Genomic DNA, 18,353 nt, shown 5'->3' with positions numbered 1-18,353 from the left:
GTGATCCACCAGTGCTTGCAGCACCATTGAGAAGTACCCCTTGTGGTTTACGTACTGTTTGGCAAGGTGGTCCGGTGTCAAGATAGGGATATGCGTTCCATCTATCGCTCCACCACAGTTAGGGAACCCTGTTGCAGCAAAGCCATCCACTATGACCTGCACATTTCCCAGAGTCACTACCCTTGATAGCAGAACGTCAGTGATTGCATTGGCTACTTGAATCACAGCAGTCCCCACAGTAGATTTGCCTACTCCAAACTGATTCCCAGCTGACCGGTAGCAGTTAGGCATTGCAAGCTTCCACAGAGCTATCGCCACTCGCTTCTCAACAGTTATGGCAGCTCTCATCTTGGTATTCCTGCGCTTCAGGGTGGGGGAAAGCAACTCAGAGTTCCAGGAAAGTGGCCTTAGGCATGCGCAAGTTTCGCAGCCACTGGGAATCATCCCATACCTGCAACACTATGTGGTCCCACCAGTCTGTGCTTGTTTGCCGGGCCCAGAATCAGCATTGCACTGTAGCAACCAGCCCCACTTCTGCCATGATGTCCCAATTGCCACAGCCGTGCTTTCAGGAACGTCTGTTACCATGTCCTCATCACAATCGTCCTTGTTCTGCCGTCTCTTAGCCAGGTTCTGCACATACTGCAGTATAACGAGCAAAGTGTTTACAATGCTTGCAACAACAGCGGTGAGCTGAGCGGGCTCCATGCTTACCGTGCTATGGTGTCTGCACGGGTAACACAGGAAAAAAGGCGCAAAATTGATGGTCTGCAGTTGCTTTCACAGAGGGAGGGAGAGAGTGACGACATGTACCCAAAACTACCCACGACAATGTTTTTGCCTTATCAGGCATTGGGAGCTTACCCATAATTCCAATGGGCAGCAGAGACTGCGGGAACTATGGGATAGCTTCCCACAGTGCACCGCTCCGTGAGTCGATGCTAGCCACGGTAGTGAGGACGCACTCCGCCGACTTATTGCGCTTAGTGCGGACATACACAATTGACTGTATAAAATCGATTCCTAAAAATTGACTTCTATAAAATCAACCTAATTTCATAGTGTAGACAGCCTTAATTCATTAATGTCTGAAGTGCTTGGCACTCCACACAGAAAGCTGTGATAGAATAATTAGACTATCGAGACAAATACTGCTCTCACATACGCGCCTCCTGCATTAAAACCACTCACTCCATCAAAACCAATTAGAGTACAATATAGCCTGTTACTGTAACTGGTATGTTAAATAAAACTGTTTTATGTGGTTAGGGGGTTTCCTTTTGTTAAACGAAATAGAAGTTAACTGTTTATGGTGCTTTTTAGTTATTCGGAATGCTAGTTTGATTTTAAAAAGGTGTTTCTAGTCAAAAGTTAGTCATGTTAAATTTATAAAACCTGCTTCATCAAGTCACAATATTCTCTGTGTTGTATTATTGATTTTAATGTATTTTAATTATGAACATTAATGGGGACAAGATTATGGCAAAACTCTTACACACTTTGTGGGTGCAGTGTCCAATGGGGCTTGAATTTTATCCTTTGTCTTTAGTTTGGCTATGTCTACACTAGCACCTTTTGTCGGTATAAGTTACGTCACTCAGGGGTATGAAAAAACACCCCTCTGAGCGACATAAGTTACACCAACAGAAGCGCCAGTGTGGACAGCACTGTGTCAGCGGGAGACACTCTCCCACTGACATAGCTACTGCCCCTCGTTGGGGGAGATTTAATTATGTCAATGGGACAGCTTTCTCCCATCGGCATATAGCAACTACAAACAGAAGTAGGAGATTATATGTATGATTTCAAAACATGTGATCTGTTACCACACAGAAGGTTGCAACATGGAAAAATACTGACTGTCATGTTCAGTACTTTTTTGGACAATATTAGAAGTGCAGCAGGACAACAGAAAAGATCACTTTGATTTAGAAGTACTAATCCTTTAAGTACATTTGAAGACAGTAGCTGGAATATCTAATCTGCCTACAGTAAGTACAAAAATACGTAACATACAAAAGTCATTCCTTTAATTTTAAGAAAACTTTACACCAAGCATTACCACCACTAGACTAAGAGTAAGTTAGGATTTCTTAGGAGGACAAAAAAACCACTAGAAGAGACCTAAAATGAACTGCTTCTAAATAAAATTAAACTTTTGAAAAATTTATTTTCTTGCACAATAAAAAGGACTTCCAAAAATTCCCAACTATCACTCTAGCTGTCTGGAGTTCAGAATTTTTGGAGCCCAATTTGGACCTCTATTATCCTACCAAAGGCAAAGGTAGAACAATAATTTTATGGTTCCAGTAAAATATTTGGGAAAAGCAATGAAGGAGAGTGATCACTACATTCAATACCTGAATAGCATCTTTAACTTTTGGCTTGTTATTATGGATGTAAGCTCTGCATTTCACAGCACCTTTAAAATTTATGAAACCACTGCAGACTTGCACTGTTGCTGTAGATCTATGGCCTGAACTCTGGGACTGAAAGATAAACACATTTCAATCATAATGTTAGCTATGCATCTGCAATATGGTCAGTCATGAAGCCACAACATATTTCAATTAACAGCACTTAAAATGTTAAGTACTTGGTAAAATGTGTTATTTCCCCCCTCACAGTTTATACCTTTTAGCAAGTAATGTAAATATGAAGATCTGTCTTAACAGTTTTGTCCTTTTCCAGTTGGTAAACTCTTTAAAATTTGCTTTTCCAGGAACCTATACTTTCTTGCAATTAATGTATTTTATGTTTACTTCTCATCAGCATGCAAATAGACATCAATGGTGATACTAGCAAGGTTGTGAAAATAGCTCCCTCTGCTTGTTTTTGAAGTTTGATCACTACTGTTTCAACTAAAAAATGTAAGCATTTTGCACATATTAGGGCTATAGAATTAATTTTATTTTCAAACAGCTTATTGCTAATATTAATACAGTATCTTCCCAGTAGCCTCCCTCGTACACTACTTTTTGAAGCCTTTTTTTAAGTGACAGAAAGTTTGTCTACTTACTGTATTAGTAAGTATAATCTAGAATATCTACGTTGTGGTGTTTGAGTATTTTTCTTAAAGCAGAGTCATCCACCAGTCCTAGAATTAATTAGGAAGAGATATTTTATCTGGTCATATCAAAGCTAATATCCATGGAGTCCTTAACCTATTTTAGGGCAAACTATAATGTTTCTGTGGCAAGAGGGAGACCATTATGGAAATCCCTTCAGTCAGATGCTCTCCCTTGACTATCCCAAAGACGTTCACAGAACAATTAGTGATTCCAGTATAAACAATATTGTTGGAGACTGATAGCTTGACTGTAAACATCTTCCCTTTGTATAGAGCATAAATAGGCATGTCTCACAAGAAAAATAATGCAAGTTATTACTATTTTGATTAAATTTAAAGATGTCATGAATTGTGTGTAACCTTCAACAGGCCACTTGGGCCCTGATCACACAAGCTATTTGAAATAAGGCACTTTTTGGCATTTTTTTTTTAGAAGGGAGAGTAAATTAACCACTGAAACAACTTAACTAGGAACGTAATGGATTCTTCATCACCTGAAGTCTTTAAAATCAGACTGTATGACTGTCTTCTAAAACAGTGGTTCTCAACCAGAGGTATGTGTACCCCTGAGGGTACTCAGAGGTCTTCTGGGAGTACATCAACTCATCTAGATATTTGCCTACTTTTACAACAGGCTACATAAAAAGCACTAGCAAAGTCAGTATCAACTAAAATTTCATATAATGACTTGTTTATACTGCTCAATATAAAATAAATCAATAGGAACGTAAATATTGTAATTATATGGCAAAAAGAAAGTAAGCAATTTGTCAGTAATAGTGCGCTGCAACACTTTTCCATTTTTATGTCTGATTTTGTAAGCAAGTAGTTTTTAAGTGAGGTGAAACTTGGGTGTACACAAGACCAATCAGACTCCTGAAAGGGGTATAGTAGACTGAAAAGGTTGACAGCCAGTGTTCTAAAAGATATATGCTCTAGCTCAACCAGAAGGTATGGGCTTGAATCAGAAACCACTTGATAAAAATGCTATGGTCTGTGTTATATAGAAGGTCAGACTAGAGGAGCACAATGGTCCCTTCTGGCCTTAAGATCTATAAACCTTTTTGGTGCATGTTATCCCATACCGCCACACAAAGCTCCACTGAAGTAAATGGAGCCTTGTAGGTGCAGGATTCTGTCCAAGATGAGCAGTTTACAGAATTTGACATCTCTAGGCCTCAATTTCCCTCCCCTCCAACTATACTACATGATCCTCAAATGTTAGGTGCTCTATCAGGACCCGATACTCCCACTGAAGTCAATAACTTGAATAAGTCCCTAAGTACCAGGATTATATTAATATGAACAAGAATTACTCCCTATAGTGGGAAGTAGTTATTTAAAAAAAAAATACATTTTCAATTTTTATTTCATGTCCCTTTTTTAGATTAGGCATCTGAGAATACAGCTTTATGAAATACTGCACTTAACTTTACTGGCATTTTCCACACACAATGCTTACCAATTGCGTCAGAACCTTCACATCAAAGGGTTGAATACTGTGTTGAATATTTCCTCTTGAAGACTTTTTCTGAGATAAAAGAAAGGAAAAAATGGTATATGAAATATATAGACCATTTATCTGTATCTACCATATCTAGGTGCTCCACTGGCCCGTAGCACTGTAGTACCCGTTTGTAGATTTTAGAAAGAAAATTGAGATATCGAAACAACCTTAAGGACACAGTTAACTAAATGTTAGGAATCTTTGGGAAAAAATTGTTAGTAGTGGTTTTAGTACCAAAACAACTGCACAGTTTTAGATGATCTCATGAGAATCTTCTTGAGTGGCTCGCTCTTTACCTCCAAAACTGCAACAGCAATAAAGCTGTTGAAGTCACCCATAAAAGTCAATCTAATCTTCAGCATATGGGCAGAGTTCTTATGCACCAGTCCTCCCTAACTTATCCTTCTTTTCACTACTGCTAGAATCATCTCTTTTTTGCTTCAAGGACGGGTGGGGAATAGGCAGCAGGTTTAAAACAAACAAAAGCAAGCATCTCTTCACACAATAAACAGTCAACCCGTGGAACTCTTTACCAGAGGATGTTGTGAAGGCCAAGACAATAACAGGGTTCAAAAAAGAACTAGATAAGTTGATGGAGGATAGGTCCATCAATGGCTATTAGCCAGGATGGGCAGGGATGGTGTCCCTAGCCTCTGTTTGCCAGAAGCCAGGAATGGGCGACAGGGGATGGATCACATGATGATTACTTATTCTGTTCATTCCCTCTGAAGCACCTGGCATTGGCCACTGATGGAAGACAGGATACTGGGCTACAAAGACCTTTCGTCTGACCCAGTATGGCCATTTTTATGTAAGAGAAAAGCAATCCTTTACATTAAGTACATGGCACATGCCAGTTAGAAGTAAAATATTCTACAGAAGACCTTTCAGCCACTAATATTACCATACCAGTCATTTTGAGTGACACCTGGATATTAATTCCATGCTATACAGCACACACCTGCCCTTCCAATAGCTCTGTGTCATCGTCTTTAGCTTGCCCGTTGATCAGAAAAACACCTTCCTCTATCTGTTTTGCCCACCGGGTTAATCCATTCTTTAAAAACCAAAAACACAGAAAGATTGTAAGTATATATTTTGGGAAGAAAGCATCTCTAAAAATAAACTACACTTTTGAATATTGCCACAAACCCCACCAACACTCCAAAACTACTGTAATGCATATTTAAATCATTAGCCAAAGAAAGACATTAACAAATCCTAACCAAATTTCAGACCTCTCATCCATCTGTATCATACTGATGGACAACATACTACTCACAAGACACCTCTTAATCTACATTTCCTAAAGTAAATAGAAATATTAATTTTAATCTTTATTGGCCTAAAAATAAAGCTAATTTGCATAACCACCTATACTGAGGACATGACACCTGGATTTTATTTTTCCATAAGATAGGGTGGGGCCTATTAATAGTGAATGGGCAATGAGAGCACCCCATTTTCAAATCTTATCAAAACCAGATCCTGCACTGAATGAAGAGAAAAAGGAAAGCTGCTATCTTCTTTACACATTCCTAATAATGTTTCTGAATAATTTAAATTAAATAGACACAGGAAAATAAAAATCTTGAAAGATTCATCTCCTTATGCTTTTTTATGCTTAATGCAGCAAGTGAGTTGTGCATAAGGAACTTATTACCTTATAGATTTAACTGCCAGTAACAAATCATTAATTCTATTCCCCTATCTACTCCATATTTTCATAACACATTATTCATTTCTAAGCAGTACAATAGTATGTACAATATTAAAGGAGTAAGAAATACTGTATTGTTATTGTTTAGTTACCCTTGTATTTTTCTCTAGTTCATAGTTGACTGATGTAGCAGAAAGTGGGATGTGGATATTAACATTAATTGTGCATTCCAAAGACAGCCAGAAGGCAGACAGGCCACTTTGGTACTTCCAGTCTGCTGGCTTAGCTGAACTCTGGGAGGAAAAGCAGGGTTTTATTTTTAAAATGTAACAAATATATGGCTTAATACAATGTTACAAATCTGAAATAAAATCCATTTCTTCTGAACTTTATAAGTCTTGAATACAGTAGTCAATCTTACCTTTGGATCTTGCATATCATAGGTTCGACAAAGTATCCTTTACTAATTAAGGAAAAAAAAATCAATGAAATATGCTTAAAAGGAACAAATAAACAAATATTTTAAATTAACTTGTAGTTTATCATCTATGTTTACTATCTTCTTATTTTTCAGAACCAAGTTTTTAATATTGTAGAGAATGTTCTCACATTGATGGGAATAAAAAAAAAAAAAAGTTTCACTTGTAAACTACAAGTACTACAGGAATGATGTAACTGCCTTTCAAATATGTATCAACACTGATAGCTACCAATGGTGATAGGTATTTTCACCTGCAAGCCCTGATGTCTCCCATACTTCTCTACAATTGTGCTCTCTCTCCTGGCCTCCTCCAGAGCAACACTTCTCCCCCATAAATCTGTTGAGCCTCAGTTCTTCCCGATGATCCTCACCTGCACAGCTATTTCACTGACCCACAACATTCTTCCAACCATGCCTGTTATTTCCCCACCATAATAAAAAATAGTTTAAAGATTGATTATTACAATTGCAAGTTACAGTGCCACATAGAAAGACATCAGATGTTATTTTGGTTGCCTTTGATATTTAAAACAAGAACATCACTTTTACAAACGGAATGTGGGAGTGAAGTAGCGGAGCAGGTGAGAAGTAGCAATATGCATAGATAGTGCAAGGGAAAACCTGAAGATGTTGCTGGGAAGAGGCTCTCCTTTCTGATGAGCCATAAGTGGTTTATTAAAAGAGATCTCTACTCCCTTGTGCTTCCACATCCAGGCCCCTCCCTGCTGACCACCCTCTTTTTCCTCAACTTCCTTCCACCAATAGAAACCCCAATATCTTTATCCTCATTCTGAACAACCAGTGTATAGCCTTCAACTCCGACAATAAATGTAACATAGAATAGAAATCTGTGTGCACTAGTGTAACTTCTACATGAAAATTACTACCAAATACATTTTATATGAAAGGGTAATCTAACAGAAAAACATCCTGCATTTACTATTTGCAATCAGACACCGTACCCACCTATTTACATGCATCATACAAAAATTAATATAATGTAATTTACCACGGCCACACCAACACTAAAATCAATCAAAATGCATGACCATATAACTAGTAAACATGCTCAAAAGTTATGGCTGCACATCGGTTGAGCAGAGTGAGGGTGGAAATGTGGGCTGTGAATGGTGGAAGGACAGGAGCAGGGGAACTGATAAGTTGAGTGCAGAGCAGATGCCTTGCTTTTTATGATTTGTGTTAATGGAATATCCATCCTAGCAACCCTTGACACAAAGATAATAAAGTTTTTGGGAGGCAATAAGTATACAATTAGACCAGACAGATTAGATAGATCCTGCCCTATATTAAATTTCAATACACTATCAAAAAACTACATTATATTTTTGCTATAGAAGGATACTTCTTTGTAGCAGAACAAACGTGAAGAGCCGCTCTGTCAGAGACCTCCTCCTCAGTAAAATTCCAGAGCCTCTTTTTAATTATAGACTTTTCTACTGAAAAAACTAGCTGAAGAAGAAAAAAATGTTAAAGGATTTTTCTTCATAGCACAAACAAAAATTTAAGCAAGTAGTTATAATACAGCTCTGTATTTCAGTTTTAAAGCAAAATAGCATTTCATTTTCGCTATGGGTTAGTTTCTCAGCTGTATAACACTTTGTAATAGAATCAAAACTTGAATATTTGCAAATGCACAGGCTGCAAATATACAAACTGAAACTGATGGAAAGATCTGTGCAAACCCTTGGGAACTGCCACTCTGATGCCAGCATCCATTTTCCAAGGACTTTATGGCTTTTAAATTATAATTTAACATGAAATCGGACAGTCTGAAGGTTGGCTCGTCTCAGATCATCCCATTTTCAGATGGTACAGGAACTAAAAATACGTGGTTTTAGTTAGGTTGTTTCAGACGTTTAACGGCTGCACCATCACATATGAAAGACTCAAGAGCTGGAGATGATGTTAATTAAAATATCGAATATGCAGACTTTACATTGAACAGCAGCTTTCTGTACATGCTACAGTACAAAGCAGCACAACCACTATCATACAAATCTTCAAAACAAAGCAATCTACTGACTGAATTCATTTTGCACGTTTTAAAAAACTCTTCATGGACTTGCTCATGCCCCGCTCATAGACCTGGTTTCTTTCTTCACCTTCCTCTTCTCTCAGTTTCTCAGTACAATCTGACTGCCTTCCCTGCAGCTTCTGATATTTGCAACAGCTTTCTCATATCTCTCCATCTCATCAACTGTCTCTTCAGACCACACCTGAAAACTTAAAGTCTCATTTGCCTCCACATTTCCTGTTCCCACTTCAACCATTTAACTCTGTCAGACAATTTGGAAGACAGTTGGTATGAAAAAGACAATACATCAAATAACGTTATATAACAATAATACAGAAGAAAGAATCACTTAAATTTTGTTCTGTAGATAACTTACCCAAGATGTGGCAAAGAAGTATCTGTCCCAATATTGAGTAACAATCATAATGCTTCCACTGATATATAGGTTACTGGTGTGACTGGTAGCACTGCCAAATATAAAAGCTGCCCCACACTTCCCATTATAAGAGCTTCTTTTCAGTTGCACTTTGTCAAACTTTAATCACTGGGACTGTAATTTTATATGCCAGGTGTCTGCCTCAGGCTGATTTTTGTTTGTGCTTTTTTTTTTTGGAAAATTTTAATCAAAATGTTTACAGATGTTTCCAAGAATAATGTTGTAGAAACATATATTGTTTTGCCCATGTTGAAAAATTCAGGCAACCTTTTACTGCAAACCATTTATCTGGGATATTTTTGATTTCTGTTTTAGTGAACCCAATTAATAAATACAGCTAAGACCGCAGTGGTAGAAAATTACTCTGCTGCACAAATTAAAAAAAAAAAAAAAAAAATCCAGCTCCTTCCTGTGGACATTATCTATGCACTTACCTTGCGCAAAGCATTTTGGATGTTTTTTGCCAGCTCTGGAGCTGCAACAATAAATACACCAAGAACTAGCAGTCCTCCTGGGAGCATTCTAGACAACTTACAAAATAAACAGAAAAACAAATTATTAATTACTATTATGATTATAAAGTTCTATAAACTACATCACTTGGTTTACTATGGATTTTTTTTTAAGAGGTATCAGAACCCAGATGTAGAATAAACTGCAAGGCTATTTCTCACCTTCACATTCTCTTAACTTAAAAATACTCTATTATTGCATTTTATCATCATATATTTCTTGCAAGTTTTGTGCCCAAAAACTACAGTGCCACCTGCTTTGCAGAAAAGACGTAAATATACTACTTTTAATATTGGTTGTAGTTGTGTAAGTTTTGATCAATTAACAAATTCAGTCCCATCAAAGGACTCTTGAGAAGACTCTTATGCATAAAATTAAGATTTGAAGTTAAGAATTTCAAACTTATTTCTTACACTAACTATACATCTTCTGAAAGTGGTTTACCTGACTAGCATGTCCTGTTACCCATTCTTCATCAATGTCAGCCAATTTTGGATGATAATTTTTGCTTTCATTTTGCTCTTCTCTTGGAGGTGTTCGAATAGCGAGAATCACGTAATCTCTTTGTGGGGAACACTTTAGGGGGAAAAAAACAAAGCACAAAAGACTATGAGGTTGGTATTGATTTTTAAAGATAATCACAGTGTAATATAAAGCACCTTTTGAGTTGCTCTGTAGTTCATCTCTATAATACTCCAGGTTTGGGGGGGGGGGGGGGGGGGAAGGGGGTTTAAAAATCACACATGGAAATATTTTTTCTCCCTTGTCTTTAACTCTTAAATATACTCAAAGAGGTAAAATTTAGCCCCAAACAACATTATTTAGAAAACATAAGTCTAATAGAGGTTTGGCTTTTTTTTTTTTTTTTTTTTTTTTTTATTCTTGTTGAAATCGTTTTGGTTTTGGGGGTTCCCCCCTCCCCAAACAAAAACACGCCCTTGCAGAGCTTGCAACCCAAGCACTGCAGTACTGTGCTAGTGCAGGAGAACCTGTAAGTGAAATTTACTAAATTGAAAATAGACTATTAAATTTCACTTTCATTAACATTTTCCAAACCTAGAGAAGTAAAAAATAAATAAATAAATAAATAAATAAGTCAACAGTGTAAGTAGTGGTACGTGGTTTTTTTTAAACTCTTCATTTTTAATAATCTAAAGAGTAACTGGTGATAGTAAAAAGTTGTAGAAATAAGTAATATTACTTAAGCAACATGTCATGTAATTAAAGACTATTATGCTTGGTGCATCATTTTAAAAGTCTCAAAGCTCTAGTTTCCTCATCTTTCAACACCTCACCTAATTACCTGCAAGGCTATTCAAAACACAGTTCACAAAAAAATTTGTATAATGGGAAATGAATACCCTTGCTCACCCAAGGGTGTGTTTTATGGGTACGTCTACACTACAATCATGGGGTGTGACTGCAACTCATGTGGACATACCCGAGCTTTAATCTAGCTAGTTCAGGTACCAGAGCAGTGAAGCCATAGCAGTATGGGTAATTCCTAGAGTGGCTATCCTGCGCTGAAGCCTGTGCTGCCACAGTTTCACTGCTCTGGTACCCGAGCTAGTTAGATTAAAGCTCGGGTATGTCCACACGAGTTGCAATCAAAGCCCATTATACCGATATAGACATATCCCAAAACTACTATACCGTTTCCCCACAAACTTCAAGAGACAAAATAAGGTTATCTTTGGCTAGAAATCAAGAATTGTAAATTTCAGAGAGATCGGAGCAAGTGAGAACAGAGGTGTAGGCCTGGTCTACACTACGAGGTTAGGTCGAATTTATAAGCAATGCGGCTACACAACCAACCCCCGTTCCGCCGACCTAAAGGGCTCTCAAAATCCACTGTTGTACTCCTCCCCGACGAGGGGAGTAGCGCTAAAAATCGACCTTCCTGGGTCAAATTTGGGGTAGTGCAGACGCAGCGCTGTGCAATTCGATGGTATTGGCCTCCAGGAGCAATCCCAGAGTGCTCCAATGTGACGGCTCTGGACAGCATTTTCAATTCCAATGCACTAGCCAGGTACACAGGAAAAGCCCTGGGAAATTTTGAATTTCATTTCCTGTTTGGTCAGCGTGGCAAGCTCAGCAGCAACCCAAGCACTGCAGTCCCCCAAGAATCACAAACGAACTCCAGCATGGAGCGAACAAGAGACACTGGATCGGATTGCTGTATGGGGAGAAGAATCTGTGCAGGCAGAACTCCGAACCAGCAGAAGAAATGCTGATATATATGCCAAAATCACACAGGGCATAGTGGAGAGAGGCAACACCAGCAGCGCCGTGTGAAAGTTAAGGAGCTTAGCAAGCCTACCACAAGACAAAGGAGGCAAACGGTTGCTCCGGGTCACACCCCCATAAATGCTGCTTCTATGATCACCTGCATGCCATTCGGGGGGGGGGGGGGGGGGGGAGGGGAATGCTACCAGTACCTCACCACTGTCCGTGGACACCTGCAAGGGGGGAGTCTCACACAACACGGAGGAGGATTTTGCAGATGAGAAGGAGAATGTCCAGCAGGCAAGTGGAGAATTCGTTCTCCCCAGCAGCCAGGACCTTTTCATCACTCTGGAGCCAATAACCTCCCAGGGCGAATTGTTCACAGACCCTGAAGGCGGAGAAGGCTCCTCTGGTGAGTGCACATTTGTAACTACACTCCAGGGGTTAAAAGCAATTGTGTTTAATGTTTGATTTGCCCTGAAGAATTGGGATGCATTCGCGGCCAGTTCAGCTACTGGAAAAGTCTGTTAATGTGTCTGGGGATGGAGCGTGAATCTTCTAGGGACATCTCCATGAAGTCTCCTGGAGATCCTCTGAAAGCCTTTGCAGAAGGTTTCTGGGGAGGACTGCCTTATTTTGTCCTCCATGGTAGGACACTTTACCATGCCAAGAAATCATCCGGGAGAATAGCCATGCAGTGGGGGGAGAGGTGGCTTACCATGGCTCCCTGGAAATAGAATTCTGTTGCTCAGCCATGTGTGGTGTGTCACCATACCGGCAGGCACTCAATATAAAAGGCAAAATGCGACCTTGTACCTAAAACACACGTGCTGTTTGATGTGAATTGCTTGATTCACTGTGAAAGAGTCTCCCTATGTAACTTCTTAAATTTTACTCTCCCTTTTTATCCCCCCTGCAAGTGCAAATGTTTCTATGCTCCCCGCATCAACTCCGTCCCTGAGGTTATCGCAGATTCCAAGGCGGAAAAAAACAAACTCGCGATGACATGTTTTTAGAGCTCATGCAGTCCTCCCGCACTGATAGGGCACAGCCTAATGCATGGAAGCATTCGGTGGCAGAGGCCAGGAAAGCACTCAGTGAGCGTGATCAGAACACGCAGGAGGAGATGCTGAGGCTAATGGGGAAGCAAACGGACACGATCAGGTGTCTGGTGGAGCTGCAGGAAAGGCAACCAGAGCACAGACTCCCACTGCATCCATTGTATAACTGCCTGCCCTCCTTGCCAAGTTCCATATCCTCCTCATCCAGACGCCCAAGAACGGGGGGGAGGGGGTGTGTGTGTGAAGGCTCCAGGCACCCAGCCACTCAGCTCCAAAGGATGGCCCAAGCAACAGAAGGTTGTTATTCAAACAGCTTTAATTTGTAGCGTGGCTACAATAAGCAATGTGGCCTTGTCCTTCCCTCCCCCGCCCCCTTTTTTTTAAATAAAGAATAAATCGATTCAAGACAATAGGGATTTTATTTCCTTTTCCAGCTGTGGTCGAAGGAGGGGAGGGGGACTGGCTTACAGGGAAGTACATTCAATGAAGGGGGCGGTTTTGTATCAAGGAGAAACACACGCAACTGTCACACCATAGCCTGGTCAGTCACGAAACTGGTTTTCAAAGCCTCTCTGATGCGCAGCGCGCCTAGCTGTGCTCTTCTAATCAACCTGGTGTCTGGCTGTTCAAAATTGGCCACCAGGCGGTTTGCCTCAACCTTCCACCCCACCATAAACGTCTCCCCTTTACTCTTACAGATATTATGGAGCACACAGCAAGCAGCAATAACAATGGGAATATTAGTTGCGCTGAGGTCTAACCTAGTCAGAAAACAGCGCCAGCGAGCTTTTAAACATCCAAAGGCACATTCTACCATCATTCTGAACTTGCTCAGCCTGTAGTTGAATTGCTCTTTACTACTGTCCAGGGTGCCTGTGTATGGCTTCATAAGCCACGGGAGCAAAGGGGTAGGCTGGGTCCCCAAGAATAACTATTACATTTCAACATCCCCAGTGGTAATTTTCTGGTCTGGGAAGAAAGTCCCTTCTTGCAGCTTTTCAAACAGCCCGGAGTTCCTAAAGATGAGAGCGTCATGCACCTTTCCCGACCATACCATGTGGATGTCGATGAAAAGTCACTTGTGATCCACCAGTGCTTGCAACACCATTGAGAAGTATCCCTTGTGGTTTATGTACTGTTTGGCAAGGTGGTCCGGTGCCAAGATAGGGATATGCATTCCATCTATCCCCCCACCACAGTTAGGGAACCCCATTGCAGCAAAGCCATCCACTATGACCTACACATTTCCCAGAGTCACTACTCTTGTTAGGAGGTTATTGATTGCCTTGGCTACTTGGATCACAGCAGCCCCCACGGTAGATTTGCCCACTCCAAAGTGATTCCCGACTGATCAGTAACAGTCAGGCGTTGCAAGCTTCCACAGGGCTATCGCCACTCGCTTCTCAACTGTCAGGTCAGCTTTCATCTTGGTATTCCTGCACTTCAGGGCAGGGGAAAGCAACTCACACAGTTCCATGGAAGTGGCCTTACGCATGCAAAAGTTTTGCAGCCACTGGGAATCATCCCATACCTGCAACACTATGCAGCCCCACCAGTCTGTGCTTGTTTGCCAGGTCCAGAATCAGTATTCCACTGTATCAACCTGCCCAACTGCTGCCATGATATGCCAACTGCCACATCCCGTGCTTTCAGAAACATCTGCGTCCATGTCCACCTCACAATCGTCCTTGTGCTAGTGGCTCCTAGCCACGGTCTGCACATACGGCAGGATAACGCGCAAGGTGTTTACAATGCCCACAACAGCAGAGCTGAGCTGAGCGGGCTCCATGCTTGCCGTGCTATGGCGTCTGCACATGTAACCCAGGAAAAAAAGCACAAAACGATTGTTTGACGTTGCTTTCAAAGAGGGAGAAAGGAAGGGAGGGGAGACTGACGACATGTACCCAAAACCACCCGCAACAATGTTTTTGCCCCATCAGGCACTGGGAGTTTAACCAAGAATGCCAATGGGCAGCGGGGATTATGGGATAGCTACTCACAGTGCACCACTCCGTGAATCGATGCTAAAACGGTATTGAGGATGCACTCCACCAACCTACTGCACTTAGTGGGGACATACACGATCGACTGTATAAAATCGCTTTCTAAAGATCGACTTCTATAAAAACCGACCTAATTTCGCCGTGTAGACATACCCTCAGATTATACCTGATTATTCAAATTTAACAATGGCAGTTGCTGCCTCTCCCAGCATAATACACACAATGACCTGCAAATTTGATGCAGTCTATCCTTCACATAAGTCTGTAATGAAGATTTACATATAATATCTTCAATAGCTTTATTGCTGAATCCTCTGCAGTATATGAACTTCAAGTGGGACAGAAATGGATACTTTTCCTAAAGGTGAGCAGACATGCTGGGTCCTTAAAAGCACTAGTGTAAAGACTGTAAAGCATTAGGACATCAGAACAACCAGAAGCTAGCAAACAACACAACTTTGAAGGCTGCAATTTTTTTCCAAGAGGATTCTGATTTGTTCCATGAAGACAATGACCACCACCACTGACCCGAGAGCCAGAAAGAAGAAATAATCTACAGCATATAACTCAAATAGCAGCAGCTAATAATTGGATTGAAATGGCAGCTAGAGCAGTGGTTTTCAACCTACGGGTCGTGACCCGGTACTGGGTTGCGGAATGTAAGGCACTAGGTCACTGTGGCTCTGCTCAGCACCACAGACGTGGCCATTAAAGGTCCCATTGGCGGTGCTGCCTAGCAAGCTAGTCCCTACATGTTCTGACACCGCGCTGCGCCCCGGAAGCAGCCAGTAGCAGGTCCGGCTCCTAGGCGGGGAGGCCACGGGGCTCTGTGCGCTGTCCCCGTCCTGAGCACAGCGCCTCCGCCTAGGAGCAAGACCTGCTGTTGGCCGCTTCTGGGGTGCAATGCAGTCTGCAGTGCCAGGACAGGCAGGAAGACTGCCTCAGCACCCCCTCTGCACCGCTGACCAGGAGCCGCCCGAGGTAAGCCCATGCCCCAATTCCCTGCCCCAGCCCTGAGCCCCCCCAAACCCAGAGCTTCTTCCTGCACCCCAAATCCCTCATCCCTGGGCCCAGCCCAGAGCCCTGACCTCTGCCTGCACCCCAACCCTCTGCCCCAGCCCTGAACCCCCCCCAAACCTGAAGCCCCCTCCTACACCAACCCCCTCATCTCCAGCCCAGAGCCTGCCCCCCAGCCCTGACTCCCTCCCGTGCCCCAACCCTCTGCACAAGCCTCCTACACCCTGAACCCCTCATTCCCGGCCCTACCCCGCAGCCCTCACCCCCGACCCTAACCCTCTGCCCCAGTCCTGAGCCCCTCCCACAGACCAAACCCCTCATCCCAGTTCTGTTGGGTCACGGGCATCAATAGTTTTCTTCAACTGGGTCACTAGAAAAAAAAGTTTGAAAACCACTGAGCTAGACGATACAGTCAGAGACAAACGCCCCATTGTGCTAGACCAGGGGTCGGCAACCTTTCAGAAGTGGTGTGCCGAGTCTTCATTTATTCACTTTAATTTAAGGATTCGTGTGCCAGTAATACATTTTAACGTTTTTTAGAAGGTCTCTCTCTCTGAGCCTATATATTATATAACTAAACTATTGTTGTATGTAAAGTAAACAAGGTTTTCAAAATGTTTAAGAAGCTTAATTTAAAATTAAATTAAAATGCTGATCTTACGCCACCGGCCCGCTCAGCCCACTGCCGGCCTAGGGTTCCATCCACCTAGGCCGGCAGCAGGCTGAACGGGACCGGTGGCCGGGACCCCAGACGCGGCAGCGGGCTGAGCGTCTCAGCCCGCTGCCGCTCAGCCCGCTGCCGTTCGGGGGTTCCGTCTGCCGGCTCCTACCAGCCAGGGTCCTGGCTGCTGGCCCTGCTCAGCCTGCTGCCAGTCTGGGGTCCCAGCCCTGCCCACATAAAGTGGGTACCTTGTCCCTGGTTTTAGCCCATTCTCTTTCTCTCTGCACTGAGCTGAGGGTGAGAGTGCACAGAGCACAGGGCTGGGGGTTGGGCTGCAGGGTCTGGCCAGGAGCTAGAATGAGGGAGGGGGCTCAGGGTTGGGGCAGGAGGTTTGGGTGTGGAGCGCTTACCTGGGCACCTCCCATTTGGTGTGAGGGGTGCATCTTTTTGGAGGTGCATAAATGTAGTTCCATGCCATTTACTGTATCTTTCAGACAAGATTTCAAAAACCAAGTATCTAAGTGCTCAGTGGGTACCATGGCAGCTTTTATAAAAGTATGGTTTTGTCCTTTGTCAAAATATCCCCTTCCTGTCTCATACAAGTTCAACATTACAGTTACGAGTTTGATCCTACACCATTAAAGTCAATGAGAGCAGGATCAAGTCTGTAGCTTGATATTGATGTGGGATGCAAAGTTGCTCAAGTCACTAACACAGGATCTTTACCCTAGCAGCTACATAAAGAAGTGTTACCTTTGAATATAGATTATAAGCCCTATATGAACATAATGTTAATCTGAGTTACACATCCACAACACAGAAGCCTATTCACTTTCATATAGATTTGAACACTTACCTGCCCTACCAACAGGCCAGTGACACAACCCTTTGGCTTGGTGCTGAAGTCTGAAAGATACTGTCCAACAGCTTCTTCCACAAAATAGCTTCTGCCCATTACTGCGAGCTTAGTCTAATTTGCATCTATAAAAAGAGAATATATTATTCTACCTTTTCAGATACTTAATCCGAGGACATAAGGCATAGCATGGTAAGTGTACAGAAATAAAAAGTGTCAGAAAAACACCCTGAATGTGTTAGTATGACAGTGACCATTATCAAAGTTACAATGAGCCTTATACCTGTAATAGCTTCACTGAAGTTCTAAAAGTCTCTCTATGGCAGAGGAAAGTGTATTCTTTTATTCTTAACATACTTGTATGAAAAAGAGGTATTTTAAATATGGTAACATATGTGAAATTGACATATCAAGTCAAATATCAAATTAAAATCTAGGAAAAAATAATTTACAAGTGATCTATGAAACAACCTTCAACTCTTAATGTTTTAGGAGTAGTTCACTTCCATTTGTTCACTCACACATTCACAATTCTCACACAGTCAGACCACTATCGCTAACCTATAATCAAAATAGCAGCAAACACCTGCTGCCTAGAAAAATGAAAGAACAGTCCTGCTCAGCTACATTCTACAATATTTGTCTTTCGCAAACATTCTTATTTCCCTTCTTCAGACATGACTTGTTTTTTAAGTCACTGTGAAGTCTGTCAAACAGGCCCGTTTTACACTTTCCATTTGCAGATTTAAAAACAAAAAAAAAAATCCCTGAACGCAAAATGTAGGATCTGGACATATGGGAAGAACTCAGGCGATTCTCCCGCTCTC

General features: G+C 41.7%; 1 protein-coding gene across 4 annotated transcripts in view; it reads right to left on the bottom strand.

Annotated features, from left to right (window-relative positions):
• The window catches only part of ODR4 (odr-4 GPCR localization factor homolog), a 38,762-nt gene that overhangs the window by 19,663 nt on the left and 746 nt on the right, over window positions 1–18,353 (bottom strand). For all 4 annotated transcript variants that reach the window (XR_008445934.1, XM_054037768.1, XM_054037770.1 and 1 more), the window contains exons 2-10: window positions 17,527–17,651; window positions 10,147–10,278; window positions 9,624–9,719; window positions 8,082–8,188; window positions 6,659–6,695; window positions 6,390–6,530; window positions 5,539–5,634; window positions 4,533–4,601; window positions 2,361–2,489 (exon numbers count right to left, since the gene is read on the bottom strand). Coding sequence is in view for 3 of the 4 variants with exons in the window: in XM_054037768.1 (XP_053893743.1) it covers window positions 2,361–2,489; window positions 4,533–4,601; window positions 5,539–5,634; window positions 6,390–6,530; window positions 6,659–6,695; window positions 8,082–8,188; window positions 9,624–9,719; window positions 10,147–10,278; window positions 17,527–17,625 (906 nt within the window). In the remaining variant the exon portion in view is untranslated. The remainder of the gene's footprint in view (window positions 1–2,360; window positions 2,490–4,532; window positions 4,602–5,538; window positions 5,635–6,389; window positions 6,531–6,658; window positions 6,696–8,081; window positions 8,189–9,623; window positions 9,720–10,146; window positions 10,279–17,526; window positions 17,652–18,353) is intronic.

This window comes from Malaclemys terrapin, chromosome 8 (genome assembly GCF_027887155.1).
Source record: "Malaclemys terrapin pileata isolate rMalTer1 chromosome 8, rMalTer1.hap1, whole genome shotgun sequence".
NCBI lineage: Eukaryota > Metazoa > Chordata > Testudines > Emydidae > Malaclemys > Malaclemys terrapin.
The sequence above is the reverse complement of the archived record's forward strand: the minus strand, read 5'-3'. Positions and strand labels throughout refer to the sequence as shown.